This window comes from Pseudophryne corroboree, chromosome 4, assembly GCF_028390025.1.
Source record: "Pseudophryne corroboree isolate aPseCor3 chromosome 4, aPseCor3.hap2, whole genome shotgun sequence".
Taxonomy (NCBI): domain Eukaryota; kingdom Metazoa; phylum Chordata; class Amphibia; order Anura; family Myobatrachidae; genus Pseudophryne; species Pseudophryne corroboree.
Window position 1 is genome coordinate 461,817,032 of NC_086447.1, and position 17,756 is coordinate 461,834,787.

Sequence of the window (17,756 nt, forward strand, 5' to 3'; positions counted from 1 at the left end):
TCTTGTAGAGGCTCAAACCAATCCGATTGAAGGAACTGCAACACCACCAAGGTCCCATGGTGCCACTGGAGGCACAAATGGAGGCTGGATGTGCAGAACCCCTTTTACGAAGGTCTGAACCTCTGGAAGAGAGGCCAATCGTTTTTGGAAGAAAATTGACAAGGCCAAAATCTGGACCTTGATTGACCCCAATCGAAGGCCCGCCTCCACACCAGCCTCAAGAAAATGGAGAAAACGTCCCAAATGAAATTCTTCCGTAGGAGCCTTCTTGGATTCACACCAAGACACATTTTCTCCAAATACGGTGGTAATGTTTCGACGTTACTCCTTTCCCGGCCTGAATAAGTGTGGGAATGACTTCCTTTGGAAAACCCTTTCGGGCTAGGATTCCGGCGCTCAACAGCCATGCCGTCAAACGTAGCCGCGGTAAGTCTTGATACACGCACGGCCCCTGCTGCAGCAGGTCCTCGCGAAGAGGAAGAGGCCCAGGATCTTTTATGAGCAACTCCTGAAGATCTGGGTACCAAGCCCTCCTTGGCCAGTCTGGGGCAATGAAGATTGCTCGAACCCTTGTTCTTCTTCTGATCCTGAGAACTTTTGGGATCAGCGGAAGTGGAGGAAAGACATACACTGACCAGAATATCCACTGTGTCACTAGAGCATCCACTGCTATTGCTTGAGGGTCTCTCGACCTGGAACAATATTTCTGAAGCTTCTTGTTGAGACGAGATGCCATCATGTCTACTTGAGGAACTCCCCAAAGACTTGTCACCTCTGCGAAGACTTCTTGGTGGAGGCCCCACTCTCCTGGATGGAGATCGTGTCTGCTGAGGAAGTCTGCTTCCCAGTTGTCTACTCCCGGAATGAAAATTGGCGACAGAGCATTTACATGTCTTTCTGCCCAGAGGAGGATCTTCGTCACCTCTGCCATTGCCGCTCTGCTTTTCGTTCCGCCCTGCTTGTTTACGTACGCGACTGCTGTTACATTGTCCGACTGGATCTGCATGGGATGATCTTGAAGAAGATGTACCGCTTGTTGAAGGCCGTTGTAAATGGCTCTCAATTCCGAAACGTTTATGTGAAGGCAGGCTTCCTGACTGGACCATTTTCCTTGGAAGCTTTCCCAGAGTGACAGCTCCCCAGCCTCGGAGACTTGCGTCCGTGGTTACCAGGACCCAGTCCTGAATCCCGAACCTGCGTCCCTCTAGTAGGTGTGAACTGTGTAGCCACCACAGGAGCGAAATCCTGGTTTTTGACGACAGGACTATCTTCCGGTACATGTGTAGGTGAGATCCCGACCACTTGTCTAACAGGTCCCACTGGAATACTCTGGCATGGAACCTGCCAAACTGTATGGCCTCGTAGGCCGCCACCATTTTCCCCAACAACCGAGTGCACTGATGGATCGACACACTTGATGGTTTCAATATCTGTTTCACCATTTTCTGGATTTCCAGAGCCTTTTCCACCGGAAGAAAGACTCTATGAACTTCTGTGTCCAGAATCATCCCGAGAAAAGACAATCTTGTCGTCGGCTCCAACTGTGACTTTGGAAAATTTATGATCCAACTGTGTTGTTGGAGAATGGACAGGAAGAGTGTGATGTTCTGTAGCAACTGCTCCCTGGATCTCGCCTTTATCAGGAGATCGTCCACATAAGGAATTATATTGACTCCTTTTTGACGAAGGAGGACCATCATCTCCGCCATCACCTTGGTGAATACCCTCGGCGTCATGGATAGACCGAAAGGCAAGGTCTGGAACTGGTAATGGCAATCCTGAACCGCGAATCTCAGATAAGCCTGGTGAAGAGGATAAATGGGAACATGCAGGTAAGCATCCTTTATGTCTACTGACACCATGTAATCCCCCTTCTCCAGACTGGAAATCACTGCCCTGAGTGATTCCATCTTGAACTTGAACCATTTCAAGTAGAGATTCAGATTTTTTAGGTTTAGGATCGGTCTGACCGAGCCGTCCAGCTTCGGAACTACAAAGAGGCTTGAATAAAACCCCTCCCCTTGTTGTGACAAAGGTACCAGGACTACGACCTGATCCCGGCATAATTTTTGAATTGCCACTGTTACTGCCTCTCGTTCTGGAAGAGAAGCTGGCAAGGTCGATTTGAAAAATCGGCATGGGAAAACGTCTTGAACTCCAGCTTGTACCCCTGGGATACTATCTGCAAAACCCAGGGGTCCAGGCCAGACTGAATCCAACCTTGGCTGAACAGTTTGAGACGTGCCCACACCCGAGCGGTCTCCCGCAAGGGAGCCCCAGCGTCATGCTGCAGATTTGGCAGAAGTAGGGGTTGACTTCTGCTCCTGGGATCCTGAAGCCGCTGTGGACTTCTTTCCCTTTCCCCTTCCCCTACCTGCAAAGAAGGGGGAACCTTTTACCTTTTTGTATTTATTGGGCCGAAAGGACTGCATGTGAGAGTGATATGTCTTTTTTGCCGGTGCAGGAGCAGAAGGCAAAAAAGTCGGCTTACCTGCGATAGCCGCCGAGACGAACGCATCTAGTCTATCACCAAATAAGGCCTCACCTTTATAGGGGAGAGCCTCCATATTCCGTTTGGAATCTGCATCCGCGTTCCACTGGCGAATCCACAACGCCCGCCGAGCCGATACTGCCATGGTAGCGGTTGTTGAACCCAAGAGTCCAATATCTTTTGTCGCCTCTAGCAAGTATGCGGCAGCATCTTTGATATTCCCTAACTTAAGGAGTATCTCATCTTTATCAACCATGTCAATTTCCGATGACAGGCTGTCTGACCATTTTTTCAATAGCGCGACTCACCCACGCACAAGCAATTGTGGCCCTGAGTAGCGTACCATTGGCAACATAAACGGATTTCAATGTAGTCTCCATTTTGCGGTCTGCCGGCTCTTTTAGTGAAGCCGTGCCAGGTGCAGGGAGAATTACCTTCTTTGTCAACCTGGACAGTGCACTGTCTAACACGGGGGTGACTCCCTTTTTTTTCTGTCCTCCACAGGGAAAGGATAAGCTACTGTATCTGAATCCTCTTGGGAATACGAAATTTCTTTTCGGGATTCACCCACACCCCTTCAAAGAGAGTATTCAGCTTGTGGGAAGGAGGGAACGTGACCTTAGATTTCTTTTCTTTATAGAAATAGGCCTTCTCCTGAGCCACAATCATATATTGTATATTTTTTGCCAATTTATGATCTATTTCCCTGGAGTCACTATAGTCGACACAGGAATCAGTGTCCGTGTCGGTATCAGTATTCACAATATCTGCAAATGGTCTCTTATGTGACCCAGAGGGGTCGCCTGCGGATGGAAGAACAGAACCCTGAAATATCACATCTTCCACAGATTTTCTCCAGCATTCTGCATGAGATTCAGACTTATCTAATCTCCTATTGATATGATGCAAACTATCACGTATTTCTTTCACCCATGCAGGCTCCTGGGAGTGTCGGCAGCACCACCACATTACAAGACTGTCGCTAAAATGGCTTCCTCCGGGGAAGAACTTCCTGCCTCAGACATGTCTTACACACGTGCACAACACACACACAGACACACTGGGACTTATAGGAGACAGACCCACAGTAAAATCTGTCAGAGGGACACAGTTTAGGAGCAGCCAGTCCACAACCCCAGCGCCAATATCTAATGCCTGTGAACACAAAATGCCCACTAACATGCAGCGCTGTTTTACACAGTAAATACACTTATAAAGAACCAAATTTGCTTGAAACCCCCCCCCCCCCCCCCGTTTTGCACCCTGATACTTGTAGTCAGAAGTGGAGGAGGACCAGCGATGTCTCTGCAGCCTGAGGAGAGGGAAAATTGCGCTGAGCAGTGTCCTGGCTGCCTGAGGAAGAAGCTCCGCCCCCGTAATGGTGCTTTTTTTTACCTCAGAGATTTTACATAATATTTATACTGGCGGGGGTAGGGCTGTGCCTGGGCATCTTATGCCCCCTTTTAGCCAGTTTATATAGGCATTTTGCTGCCCAGGGCGCCGCCCCCCCCCCCCCCCTCGCAGTGTCTGGGTGTGTGGGCAGCGATGGCGCGCTGCGCTCCCGCCAGCCGCGCGGTACCTCAGCCGTCACTTTACTTGATTGAAGATCTATCTTCTTACACTCACCTGTCTTCTGGCTCTGTGAGGGGGGTGACGGCGTGCTGTGGGAGTGAGCATCTAGACATGGCTAGCGTTCAGTACCCTTCAGGAGCTAATGGTGTCCTGTCATCAGAAGCAGAGCCATGAAACTCTTCAAGAAGTTGGTTCCTACTTCTGCCCCCTCAGTCACACGAAGCAGGGAGACTTGCCAGCAGTTCTCCCTGGGGGAAAAAAACTAACATAAGTCTTTTCAGAGAAACTCAGTAGAGCTCCTCTGGAGTGCATCCAGTCTGCCTGGGCACATTTCTAAAACTAAAACTGGAGGAGGGGCATAGAGGGAGGAGCCAGTTCACACCCATTGAAAAGTTTTAAGAGTGCCCATAGCTCCTGCGGAACCGTCTATACCCCATGGTCATGATGTGGACCCCAGCATCCTCTGGGACGTAGGAGAACGTACTTTTAGCCTTCTGTGCGGAAGGAGCCGTACTAGGTAGGCAGGCTGTTTTAGTAGTAGCCAGGTCAGCCACAAACTTATTGAGGTCTTCACCTAAGAGAATGTCTCCCTTGAAATGAAGAACCTCCAGGGTTTTTCTGGAATCCAAATCCACCGACCAGGATCTCAACCAAAGGATACGCCTGGCCAAAACGGATGCAGTAGCAGCCTTGGCCGCGAGCACCCCGGCATCGGAGGCTGCCTTAAGGTAGAGAGAAGCCGTGGCAATATATGAGAGACACTGTCGAGCATGCTCAGAAGCATCCGAAGGCAGTTCCGCCTCGAGTTCCTGAGCCCACGCCTCAACAGCTTCAGCAGCCCAAGTTGCTGCGATTGTTGGCCTTTGAACAGCCCCAGACAGGGTATAAATCGCTTTCAAACAGCCCTCCACCCCAGTGGCGGAACTAGCGAGTGGTGGGCCCAGGTGCGACAAAATGCTTCGCCCCCCCCCCCCCCCCCCCCCCCCATCCATGTCCACCCCCTCACCCCTGGAGAGGATCTGGTGAGGGGGGACCTGCTCAGGGCCAGGGAAATGGATACCTAGCAACAGTGGCGTAACTAGACATTTTAGCGCTGTGTGCAGGAAACGTCATCGGAGCCCCCCTAACAGGGGCAGTGCGCGCCGTAGGCGCGAACAAAAAAATAAGAATTTACTTACCGGTAATTCTATTTCTCGTAGTCCGTAGTGGATGCTGGGAACTCCGTAAGGACCATGGGGAATAGACGGGCTCCGCAGGAGACTGGGCACTCTAAAAGAAAGATTAGGTACTATCTGGTGTGCACTGGCTCCTCCCTCTATGCCCCTCCTCCAGACCTCAGTTAAGGAAACTGTGCCCGGAAGAGCTGACACGACAAGGAAAGGATTTGGAATCCAGGGTAAGACTCATACCAGCCACACCAATCACACCGTACAACTTGTGATAACCATACCCAGTTAACAGTATGAACAACAACTGAGCCTCAGTAACAGATGGCTCATAACAATAACCCTATAGTTAAGCAATAACTATATACATGTATTGCAGAGAGTCCGCACTTGGGACGGGCGCCCAGCATCCACTACGGACTACGAGAAATAGAATTACCGGTGAGTAAATTCTTATTTTCTCTGACGTCCTAGTGGATGCTGGCAACTCAGTAAGGACCATGGGGATTATACCAAAGCTCCCAAACGGGCGGGAGAGTGCGGATGACTCTGCAGCACCGCATGAGCAAACTCAAGGTCCTCCTCAGCCAGGGTATCAAACCTGTAGAACTTAGCAAACGTGTTTGACCCCGACCAAGTAGCAACTCGGCAAAGCTGTAAAGCCGAGACCCCTCGGGCAGCCGCCCAAGAAGAGCCCACCTTCCTTGTGGAATGGGCTTTTACTGATTTAGGATGCGGCAATCCTGCCGCAGAATGAGCTTGCTGAATCGTGTTACAGATCCAGCGCGCAATAGTTTGCTTTGAAGCAGGAGCACCCAGCTGACTCCAGCCGTCCTGGCTACATAGATTTTCAAAGCCCTGACTACATCTAGTAACTTGGAGTCCTCCAAGTCCCGAGTAGCCGCAGGCACCACAATAGGTTGGTTCAAATGAAACGCTGATACCACCTTAGGGAGAAATTGGGAACGAGTCCTCAATTCTGCCCTGTCCATATGGAAGATCAGATAAGGGTTTTTATATGACAAAACCGCCAATACTGACACACGCCTAGCCGAAGCCAAGGCCAATAGCATGACCACTTTCCACGTGAGATATTTTAGCTCCATGGTCTTAAGTGGCTCAAACCAGTGGGATTTCAGGAAATCCAACACAACGTTAAGATCCCAAGGTGCCACAAAAGGAGGCTGAATATGCAGCACCCCCGGAACAACGTCTGAACTTCAGGCAGTGAAGCCAGTTCATTTTTAGAGAAAATGTATAGGGCCGAAATCTTGACCTTTATGGATCCTAATTTTAGGCCCATAGTCACTCCTGACTGTAGGAAGTGCAGGAATCGACCCCGCTGGAATTCCTCCGTAGGGCCTTCCCGGCCTCACACCAAGCAACCTATTTTCGCCATATACAGTGAAAAAGTCTTGCTGTCACGTCTTTCCTAGCCTTTATCAGCGTAGGAATAACTGCATCCGGAATGCCCTTTTCCGCTAGGATCCGGCGTTCAACCGCCATGCCGTCAAATGCAGCCGCGGCAAGTCTTGGAAAAGACAGGGCCCCTGTTGCAACATGTCCTGTCTGAGAGGCAGTAGCCCTGAGTCCTCTGAGAGCATTTCCTGCAGCTCCGGGTACCGAATCCTTCTTGGCCAATTCGGAACAAAGAATATTGGGGGTAATTCCAAGTTGAACGCAGCAGGAATTCTGTTAGCAATTGGGCAAAACCATGTGCACTGCAGGGGAGGCAGATATAACATGTGCAGAGAGAGTTAGATTTGGGTGCGGTGTGTTCAATCTGCAATCTAATTTGCAGTGTAAAAATATAGCAGCCAGTATTTACCCAGCACAGAAATAAAATAACCCACCCAAATCTAACTCTCTCTGCAAATGTTATATCTGCCACACCTGCAGTGCACATGGTTTTGCCCAACTGCTAAAAAATTTCCTGCTGCGATCAATTCGGAATTACCCGCATTGTTTTCACTCCACCTTTTATTACAATTCTCAGCCCTTGGGTATGAGAGGAAGAGGAGGGAATACATAGACCGACTGGAACACCCACGGTGTCACTAGTGCGACCACAGCTATCACCTGAGGGTCCCTTGACCCGGCGTAAAACCTTTTTTTTTTTTTTTTAGCTTTTTATTGAGGTGGGACGCCATCTAGTCCACCTTAGGCAGTTCCCATCAATTTGCAAACTGCGTGAAGACTTCCTGATGAAGTCCCCACTTTCCCGGGTGACGGTCGTGCCTGCTGAGGAAGTCTGCTTCCCAGTTGTCCACTCCCGGAATGAACACTGCTGACAGTGCGCTTACTCGATTCTCCGCCCAGCGAAGAATTCTGGTGGCTTCTTATCTCGCCACCCTGCTCCTTGTGCCGCCTTGGCGGTTTACATGAACCCCTGCGGTCTGACTGGATCAGAACCGGTTGGTCGCGAAGCAGGATCTCCGCTTGACTTAGGGCGTTGTATATGGCCCTTAGTTCCAGGATATTGGTGTGAAGGCAAGTCTGTTGACTTGACCACAGACCTTGGAAATTTCTTCCCTGTGTAACTGCCCCCCACCCTCGGAGGCTTGCATCCGTGGTCACCAGGATCCAGTCCTGAATGCCGAATCTGCGGCCCTCGAGAAGGTGAGCCCTCTGCAGCCACCACAGGAGAGACACCCTGGCCCTGGGGGATAGGGTGATTAACCGATGCCTCTGAAGAGGTGATCCGGACCACTTGTCCAGTAAGTCCCCTTGGAAGGTCCTCGCATGGAACCTGCCTAAGGGGATGGCCTCGTATGATGCCACCATCCTTCCCAGGACTCGAGTGCAGTGATGCACTGACACCTGTTTTGGTTTTAATAGATTCCTGACCAGTGTCATGAGCTCCTGAGCTCTCTCTATCGGGAGATAAACCCTTTTCTGGTCTGTGTCTAGGATCGTGCCTAGGAGAGGCAGATGAGCTGTAGGAACCAACTGCGACTTTGGATATATAGAATCCAGCCGTGTTGCCGTTACACTTCCAGAGAAAGTGATACGCTGTTCAGCAACTGCTCTCTTGATCTCGCTTTTATGAGGAGATCGTCCAAGTACGTGATAATAGTGACACCTTGCTTCCGCAGGAGCACAATCATATCCGCCATTACCATGGTGAATATTCTCGGGGCCGTGGAGAGACCAAACGGCAACATCTGAAATTGGTAATGACAATCCCGTACCGCAATTCTGAGGTACGCCTAGTGAGGTGGATAAATGGGGACCTGAAGGTATGCATCCCTTATGTCCCGATTCACAATAAAGTCTCCCCCTTTTTAGGCTTGCACTGACCGCTCTTAGCGATTCCATCTTGAACTTGAACCTTCTCAGGTATATGTTCAGGGATTTTTAATTCAATATGGGTCTGACCGAACCGTCTGGTTTCGGGATTACAACATGGTCAAATAATAACACCCTCTTGTTGAAGGAGGGGACCCTTGACCACCACCTGTTAAAGATACAATTTGTGAATCGCAGTTAACACTGGCTCCCTCTCTTGGGGGGAAGTCCGCAGGGCCGTCGGTGAGGGGGCCTCTTCTCACAGTCCAGCTTGTATCCCTGAGACACAATATCTATTGCCCAGGGATCGAACAGGGAGTGAACCCACTTGTGGCTGAACTTACGAAGGCGTGTCCCCACCGGGCCTAGCTCCGCCTGTGGAGCCCCAGCGACATTGGTGGATTTTTGTAGGGGCCGGGGAGGACTTCTGTTCCTGGGAACTAGCTGCCCGGCTCTGACAAGAAAGGACGCACCTCAGACTTTCTTGTTTCTTTATTCGAAAGGCTGCATTTAATAATGCCGTGCTTTCTTAGGCTGTGCAGGAATATAAGGCAAACTAGCAGAATTACCAGCTATAGCTGTGGAGACCAGGCCCGAGAACCCTTCTCCACACAATCCTCAGCCTTCCATATGCCTCTTAAGTCGGCATCATCTGTCCAATGCATATTCTACAGGACACGTCAAGCAGAGATCGACATAGCTTTTACTCTAGGACCCAGTATACTCATGTCTCTTTGGGCATGCTTTATAACTATATATCTATCACTTAAGACAGCATCTTTAATATATTTATATTGCATACTAGGGTCTCATCTCTGCTGATAAGGTACCTGTCCACGCTGCCACAGCGCTATAAACCCATGCCGACACAATCGCCGGTCTGGGTAGTATACTAGAATGTGCACGCTATCTGCAGGATCCCTGAGAATAGCAAGTGCTACCGTCTGTGCAAACAGGACACCCTAGGGGAAGATTCTCAACACATCCTGGCCCTAGTGGGGAAAGGATACAGCCTGAGAATTCTCTTGTGGGAAGCTGCCGTCTCTTGTCTGGGGATTCCCGCTCTTTTTCCTCATGAGAGGAGGGAAATTTACTTCAGCATTCTTCCCCGAAAACATGTGTACTCTCGTGTCAGGGACAGATGAGTCATCAGTGATATGCAAATCATCTTTTATTTCAATAATCATATATTGAATGCCTTCTAGCCATCTTGGCTGTAACTTTGCATTATCGTAGTCGACAGTGGAGTTAAACTCCGTGTCGATACCAGTGTTTGTTATTATGGATAGTGAGCATTGAGAGACTCTGAAGGTCTCTGTGACATAGGGACAGACATGGGTAGATTTCCTGTCTGTTCCCTAACCTTTTGTGCAATAAATTCACCTTAGCACTTACACATATCCAAACAGGTGTCGGCGTTGTCGACGGAGACACCCTCTCACACACATATCCGCTGTATCACCTCCTTAGAGGAGCCTTTTACCTCAGACATGTCGACACACGCGTACCGACACGCCACACACACAGGGGATGCTCTATTTGAGGACAGTTCCCCCACAAGGCCCTTTGGAGAGACAGAGAGAGAGTATGCCAGCACACACCCCAGCGCTATATAACCCAGGGATTACACTACAACTCAGTGTTTACCCAGTAGCTGCTGTATATACAAATTTTGCGCCTAAATTTATGTGCCCCCCCCTCTCTTTTCACCCTTTGTGTACCAGGATACTGCAGGGGAGAGCCTGGCGAGCTTCCTTCCAGTGGAGCTGTGAAGAGAAAATGGCGCTGGTGTGCTGAGGAAGAAGGCCCGGCCCCCTCAGCGGCGGGCTTCTGTCCTGTTTCTGACTAAAAATGGCGGGGGTTTTACACATATACAGTTTTCCAGACTGTATGTGTATATATTGCCAAAAGGTATTCTTATTGCTGCCCAGGGCGCCCCCCCCCCCCCCCCAGCGCCCTGCACCCTACAGTGACCGGAGTGTGTGGTGTGCAGTGGGAGCAATGGCGCACAGCTGCAGTGCTGTGCGCTACCTTAATGAAGACCGGAGTCTTCTGCCGCCGATTTCATCTCCTTCTTCTGTCTTCTGGCTCTGCAAGGGGGACGGCGGCGCGGCTCCGGGAACGGACGATCGAGGTCAGGCCCTGTGTTCGAACCCTCTGGAGCTAATGGTGTCCAGTAGCCTAAGAAGCACAAGCTAGCTGCAAGCAGGTAGGTTTGCTTCTCTCCCCTCAATCCCACGTAGCAGTGAGTCTGTTGCCAGCAGATCCCACTGAAAATAAAAAACCTAACAAATACTTTCTTTTTTAGCAAGCTCAGGAGAGCCCACTAGGTGCATCCAGCTCTGGCCGGGCACAGATTCTAACTGAGGTCTGGAGGAGGGGCATAGAGGGAGGAGCCAGTGCACACCAGATAGTACCTAATCTTTCTTTTAGAGTGCCCAGTCTCCTGCGGAGCCCGTCTATTCCCCATGGTCCTTACGGAGTTCCCAGCATCCACTAGGACGTCAGAGAAATATAGGGGCGTGGCTTCATGGGGAAGGGGTGTGGTCACAAAATAATACCAATTCATATAACGGTGCACGGTAGTCTCCATTATTCAAATTACGCCGCACAGTAGCACCACACCAGGTAGAGCCCCTTTTACACATTACGGCGGACAGCGTCCCCTTTTTACACATTACGGCAGAGAGCGTCCCCCTTTTTACACATTATGGCAGACAGCGTCCCCCTTTTTACACATTACCGTAGACAGCATCCCCTTTTTACACATTACGGCAGACAGCGTCCAGTTTTTTGTGCACATCACACAACCCAACACCCCTTATGCATTTTATACCTATCACCCCTAGACTCCCTTTATGCCTACAACTCCCACACCCCAAATATACGCCTATCATCCCAAGCATTCACACACCCCTTGTATACATAATGCCTATCATCCCTCCCCCCACACCCCTTATATACTGTACCTATTACTCCCCTTATTTACATAATACATATCCCCTATACTTTATGCCTATCAAGCCCCCCCCTTCCCCTCCACATACTGAATACCTAAAGATCACCATGACATGCACTTTTTACCTGTTTGAATAATAGTGGCTGTTCCTCCCAGGATGAGAGGTTCCACGGCAGGCAGCAGCTCTGCTCTCCGCTGTGCATGAAAAGATTCTGTCTTTTCGGAAGAACTAGCTGGGGTCAAGCAACGGAGCCAGGATCAGCACGGGCTGGTGAGCTGCTATGGCAGCATTTCATGGCAGTGGCCAGCAGCTTAGCAATATGACTTTATGCAGCGGGCTAGGGGCAGCGATCACATCTGCTTGCCCGCATCTCTGAGAGGGGCTGCGGAGCCCAGTCAGCCTGGCTGCAGTCGCTGCCGGATTGCATCTAAAGTGTACCAGCCGGGGGGAATATGTCACCCTGCCCCCTACCCAGCCACTGCTGATGGTCGGGAGACAGTGGAGGAGCCAGTTGCCCTCTTCAGGGCTGGAGCCTGGAGGCAACAGACTCCGTTGCCTCCCGGACTTGACTTCCGCCCCTGATTCCTAATCAGTGTGGCGGCCGGAAGTGCTGTGCCGCTGCTCAGCTCCTCGGAGTCAGCGGCAGCAGGGACGGGCTGGCGTGGGGTCATGCGAGTGACGCCGCGACGCTGGCAGCATGGGACCAGCTCAGACCAATACCTAGTGATGGGGTAAGCGAGGGGGGGGCCTTTGGCCGGACAGCGGCATGTAATGAGTCAGTTTGACTCATTACATGCCGCGCTGGCTTTGGGCCCCTTGGCAGTGGCGGGCCCCAGTGCAAGGCACTGCCTGCACTGGCGGTAGTTCCGCCACTGCTCCACCCGACGATCCGTCGGTTCCTTCAGAGAGGTGACGGTAGTTACTGGTAGGACAGAGGAAACAACCATACGCGCCACATGAGAATCTACAGGCGGAGGGGTTTCCCAATTTTTACACACCTCCGCGGCGAGAGGATAGCGAGCCAATAAACTTTGTCCAAGGGTTTTCTCAGGATTCCTGACGTATGTCAATCAGGTGTTTAGAGTAGGGTAGGATCTGCTTAACCACCTTTTTACACTTAAACCTATCAGGTTTCTTGTACACAGTCTCAGGCTCAGAATCATCAGCCAGCTGAAGAATGAGCCGTATCGCCTCTATCAAGTCCGAGACATCCACGGACGATTTCCCCTCCCCATCTGAAACATCAGCGTCAGTGTCCGAGGGGTCAGTATAAGCATCGTCCTCTTCGGAGGACGTGTCCGTTAAGGCCGCGGATCAGGAGGAGGTAATGGCCCTTTTAGAAGACGACTTAGTCTTATGCGGGCGAGAGTGCGAGTTCACAGCGGGGACCATAATCTGTGGTAACGGCACAGGTGGTCCACAGGGGGCATCAATTTAGTTACAAGCGTGTTTAACAATGTGGAATATGTAGCCCAAGGTGGTTCTTGTGATGCCCCGAGTGCTACCGACCCACTGGGGGGCAAGGAAGCCCCTGAACCTGAACTCTCAGCTGCTAAATTATGCTCCATTCCGTCAGTGGCCTCACTACCACGCAGTGTGGGAGAGGCCCCAACGTCGTTGCCACGTGTAGCAGACATAACAATGCGCACAGTAATGGGCAACTCGGTACAAACAGTAATTTTATATTTAGCAGCACTATACCCAGTAAGAACTCTCTGAATAACAGCCACAGCTTGCACAGACCGAGGGTTCAATAGGAATAAAATATACAGTGACTATAATTCACAAGTAAAAAATACTCCAGTAGTATATCTTGTGAGACAAACCTATATTATCAGAGAAAAACCTGAAACACTTGGCCCCCACAGGTATAGTAATATAGGCATAGCACGCTGAGTGAAATACCCTGCAATAAGGCAACCACACAGCAGCTACATGCACACACATGTATATAGTCACAAACGTACCATGCAGATATTATGTACCATAAACTGCACTGGACTAGCAATACAAAGTAATACTCAGTATGGCTATATGTGATAAAAGATATAACAAACACAGTAAGCACTGGATGTATATCACAGGGTGTTTGTACCACACAACCCTGACAGTATGCACTCTTTCTTAACTAGCACAGTCGCAGTGACAGGTAGAATACTCAAGTGTCCTGTAGGAAGCACAGCACTGGCAGTCAGGCGGTTCCACAGAGGAGGATTTGCCCCAGCAGTCCTAGAAACAGCTCAGCTCAACCTGTAATGGCCGCTGATCAGGAGTGAGGGAGAGATATGCAGCTCCAGGGCGGGAACATTACAGAAATGGCGCCCTGGGGCTGGGGCCTCAGGTCCGGCCTACTCCCCCTGCTGGCATCACCACCGGGCGAGCGGTAAAAGAAGCGGGGGGTAAAGGTACAAATATCCCCCTGACCTGTGCCCCTATAAAAACACCCTGGTGGCTAGTGGAACAGCAGCCCAGTAATCTGTGTCCACGCCTAAGCTCGCAGTGTACAGCGTGGCACAGATGCCCCTTACCTCCCCCTTGACAGCGGCCCCGCGATCCGGGAGACGGCGGCGTGTGTGTGACTCACGAGGACAGAGGAAGAAAAGCGGACGCCTCCGCGGCGCGGGAGTATACAGCGCCGCTGGGGGTGATGGAGCTGCTTCAGGGACGTCTTGTCTGAAACAGCCTGCTGCAGCCCTGGGTAAATTCCTCTTCTTCTGTTAAGCTAAAGCTAAGAAATAGGCTGCCTGAGGCAGCCCCCTGTTAAGTGACCTGCTACTGCAGGCACCAACTACAAACTGAGCTCACTGGCATGGAGGCGGGGTTATAGAGGAGGCGGCGCTGTGCATCTTGGGAACAGTCTAAAGCTTTGAGCCTGTTGGTGCCTCGAATCAAGATCCTACTCTACACCCCGATGTTACTTCCTTGTGGAGCCCAGTGTACCCTGCAGCAGAAATATATATATCCAGTACCACATATATCTTAGAGAAGTACTCACCTATATATAAATACTTTGACATAATGTAAGAACTTGGTACATTGATTTCGGATTTCTTCTGCCTCATTGTGTATGTTATTTATTAGCCCTATGAAGAAATATTTTCAATTAAAATCTTCATATAGTAGAAAATGTACATTAGGTGCAAATTTCTGTATATAGCAGCCAAAAATAAACTAAAAACACCTTTGTGGCATTTTAAAGAATGATTAGGAATTAGGATACCAATACTGGACAGTCCATGTTTCAGGATGACAAGTTGCATAACACCAGTTTAACAAAGAATAAAAAAACACAACCATTTTGTGCCTTTATGGTTTACAGAAAAAGCTATCACTGAGTATTTGATCTCAGAACGATGGAAGCAGCAGGTAACGCTGGATAGAGCGAAAGAGCCTATGGTTAGGAGTTATTACAAAGAGTCCAATGTAATGTTTTCCAGGGGCAGTGGATTTTAGACCTTCGTCGTCCTAGAGTGTGACACTGATTATGCTTATCTTAAGTCGGAGAGGAATTAGGCTGCTTATTTACTTTTTTTTTTTTACTTGGAAAATGTGAGGAAAAAAATAAGATTTTACTTACCGGTAAATCTATTTCTCGTAGTCCGTAGTGGATGCTGGGGACTCCGTAAGGACCATGGGGAATAGACGGGCTCCGCAGGAGACATGGGCACTTTAAGAAAGAATTTAGATTCTGGTGTGCTCTGGATCCTCCCTCTATGTCCCTCCTCCAGACCTCAGTTAGAGAAACTGTGCCCGGAAGAGCTGACAGTACAAGGAAAGGATTTTGGAAATCCAGGGCAAGACTCATACCAGCCACACCAATCACACCGTATAACTTGTGATAAACTTACCCAGTCAACAGTATGAACAACAACAGAGCATCAGTTCAACCCTGATGCAACAATAACATAGCCCTTATTGCAGCAATAACTATATACAAGTATTGCAGAAGAAGTCCGCACTTGGGACGGGCGCCCAGCATCCACTACGGACTACGAGAAATAGATTTACCGGTAAGTAAAATCTTATTTTCTCTAACGTCCTAGAGGATGCTGGGGACTCCGTAAGGACCATGGGGATTATACCAAAGCTCCCAAACGGGCGGGAGAGTGCGGATGACTCTGCAGCACCGAATGAGCAAACACAAGGTCCTCCTCAGCCAGGGTATCAAACTTCTAGAACTTTGCAAAAGTGTTTGAACCTGACCAAGTAGCCGCTCGGCACCGCTGTAATGCCGAGACCCCTCGGGCAGCCGCCCAAGAAGAGCCCACCTTCCTAGTGGAATGGGACTTAACTGATTTTGGCAGCGGCAATCCAGCCGCAGAATGAGCCTGCTGAATCGTGTTACAGATCCAGCGAGCAATAGTTTGCTTTGAAGCAGGAGCACCAAGCTTGTTGGAAGCATACAGGATAAACAAAGATTCTGTTTTCCTGACCCAAGCCGTTCTGGCTACATAAACCTTCAAAGCCCTGACCACATCAAGTAACTCGGAATCCTCCAAGTCAGTAGTAGCCACAGGCACCACAATAGGTTGGTTTATATGAAAGGATGAAACCACTTTTGGCAGAAATTGTGGACGGGTCCGCAATTCTGCTCTATCCGCATGGAAAACCAGATAGGGGCTTTTATGTGACAAAGCGTCTAATTCTGACACACGCCTAGCCGAAGCCAATGCTAGTAGCATGACCACCTTCCACGTGAGATATTTCAATTCCACCGTTTTGAGTGGTTCAAACCAGTGGGATTTCAGGAAACTCAACACCACGTTAAGATCCCAAGGTGCCAACGGGGGCACAAAAGGGGGCTGAATACGCAGCACTCCCTTCACAAACGTCTGAACTTCAGGTAGAGAAGCCAGCTCTTTTTGAAAGAAAATGGATAGGGCCGAAATCTGGACCTTAATGGAACCCAATTTTAGGCCCAAAGTCACTCCTGACTGTAGGAAGTGAAGGAAACGGCCCAGCTGGAATTCCTCCGTAGGGGCATTCCTGGCCTCACACCGAGCAACATATTTTCGCCATATACGGTGATAATGTTGAGCTGTCACGTCCTTCCTAGCCTTTATCATCGTAGGAATGACCTCATCTGGAATGCCTTTTTCCGCTAGGATCCGGCGTTCAACCGCCCTGCCGTCAAACGCAGCCGCGGTAAGTCTTGGAACAGACAGGGCCCTTGTTGCAACAAGTCCTGTCTTAGAGGAAGAGGCCACGGGTCCTACGTGAGCATTTCTTGCAGATCTGGATACCAAGTCCTTCTTGGCCAATCCGGAACAATGAGTATTGTTCTCACTCCTCTTTTTCTTATGGGTATGAGAGGAAGAGGAGAAAATACATAGACCGACTGGAACACCCACGGTGTCACCAGTGCGTCCACAGCTATCGCCTGAGGGTCTCATGACCTGGCGCAATACCTCTGTAGCTTTTTGTAGAGGCGGGATGCCATCATGTCCACCTGTGGCAGTTCCCACCGACTTGCAATCTGCGTGAAGACTTCTTGATGAAGTCCCCACTCTCCCGGGTGGAGGTCGAGCCTGCTGAGGAAGTCTGCTTCCCAGTTGTCCACTCCCGGGATGAACACTGCTGACAGTGCGCTTACATGATTCTCCGCCCAGCGAAGAATTCTGGTGGCTTCTGACTGAATCAGAACCGGTTGGTCGCGAAGCAGGGTCTCCGCTTGACGTAGGGCGTTGTATACGGCCCTTAGTTCCAGGATGTTGATGTGAAGGCAAGTCTCCTGACTTGACCACAGACCTTGGAAATTTCTTCCCTGTGTGACTGCTCCCCACCCTCGGAGGCTTGCATCCGTGTTCACCAGGACCCAGTCCTGAATGCCGAATCTGCGGCCCTCGAGAAGGTGAGCACTCTGCAGCCACCACAGGAGAGACACTCTGGCCCTGGGGGATAGGGTGATTAACCGATCCATCTGAAGATGTGATCCGGACCACTTGTCCAGTAAGTCCCATTGAAAGGTCCTCGCATGGAACCTGCCGAAGTGAATGGCCTCGTATGATGTCACCATCCTTCCCAGGACTCGAGTGCAGTGATGCACTGACACCTGTTTTGGTTTTAATAGGTTCCTGACCAGTGTTATGAGCTCCTGAGCTCTCTCCATCGGGAGATAAACCCTTTTCTGGTCTGTGTCTAGAATCATGCCTAGGAAAGGCAGATGAGCCGTAGGAACCAACTGCGACTTTGGAATATTTAGAATCCAGCCGTGTTGCCGTTACACTTCCAGAGAAAGTGATACGCTGTTCAGCAACTGCTCTCTTGATCTCGCTTTTA

General features: G+C 50.1%; 1 protein-coding gene across 2 annotated transcripts in view; it reads right to left on the reverse strand.

Annotated features, from left to right (window-relative positions):
- MMS22L (MMS22 like, DNA repair protein) overlaps positions 1 to 17,756 on the reverse strand; it is a 457,009-nt gene that overhangs the window by 389,723 nt on the left and 49,530 nt on the right. For both annotated transcript variants that reach the window (XM_063917017.1, XM_063917018.1), the window contains one exon: positions 14,473 to 14,560. In XM_063917017.1, the coding sequence (XP_063773087.1) occupies positions 14,473 to 14,560 (88 nt within the window). The remainder of the gene's footprint in view (positions 1 to 14,472; positions 14,561 to 17,756) is intronic.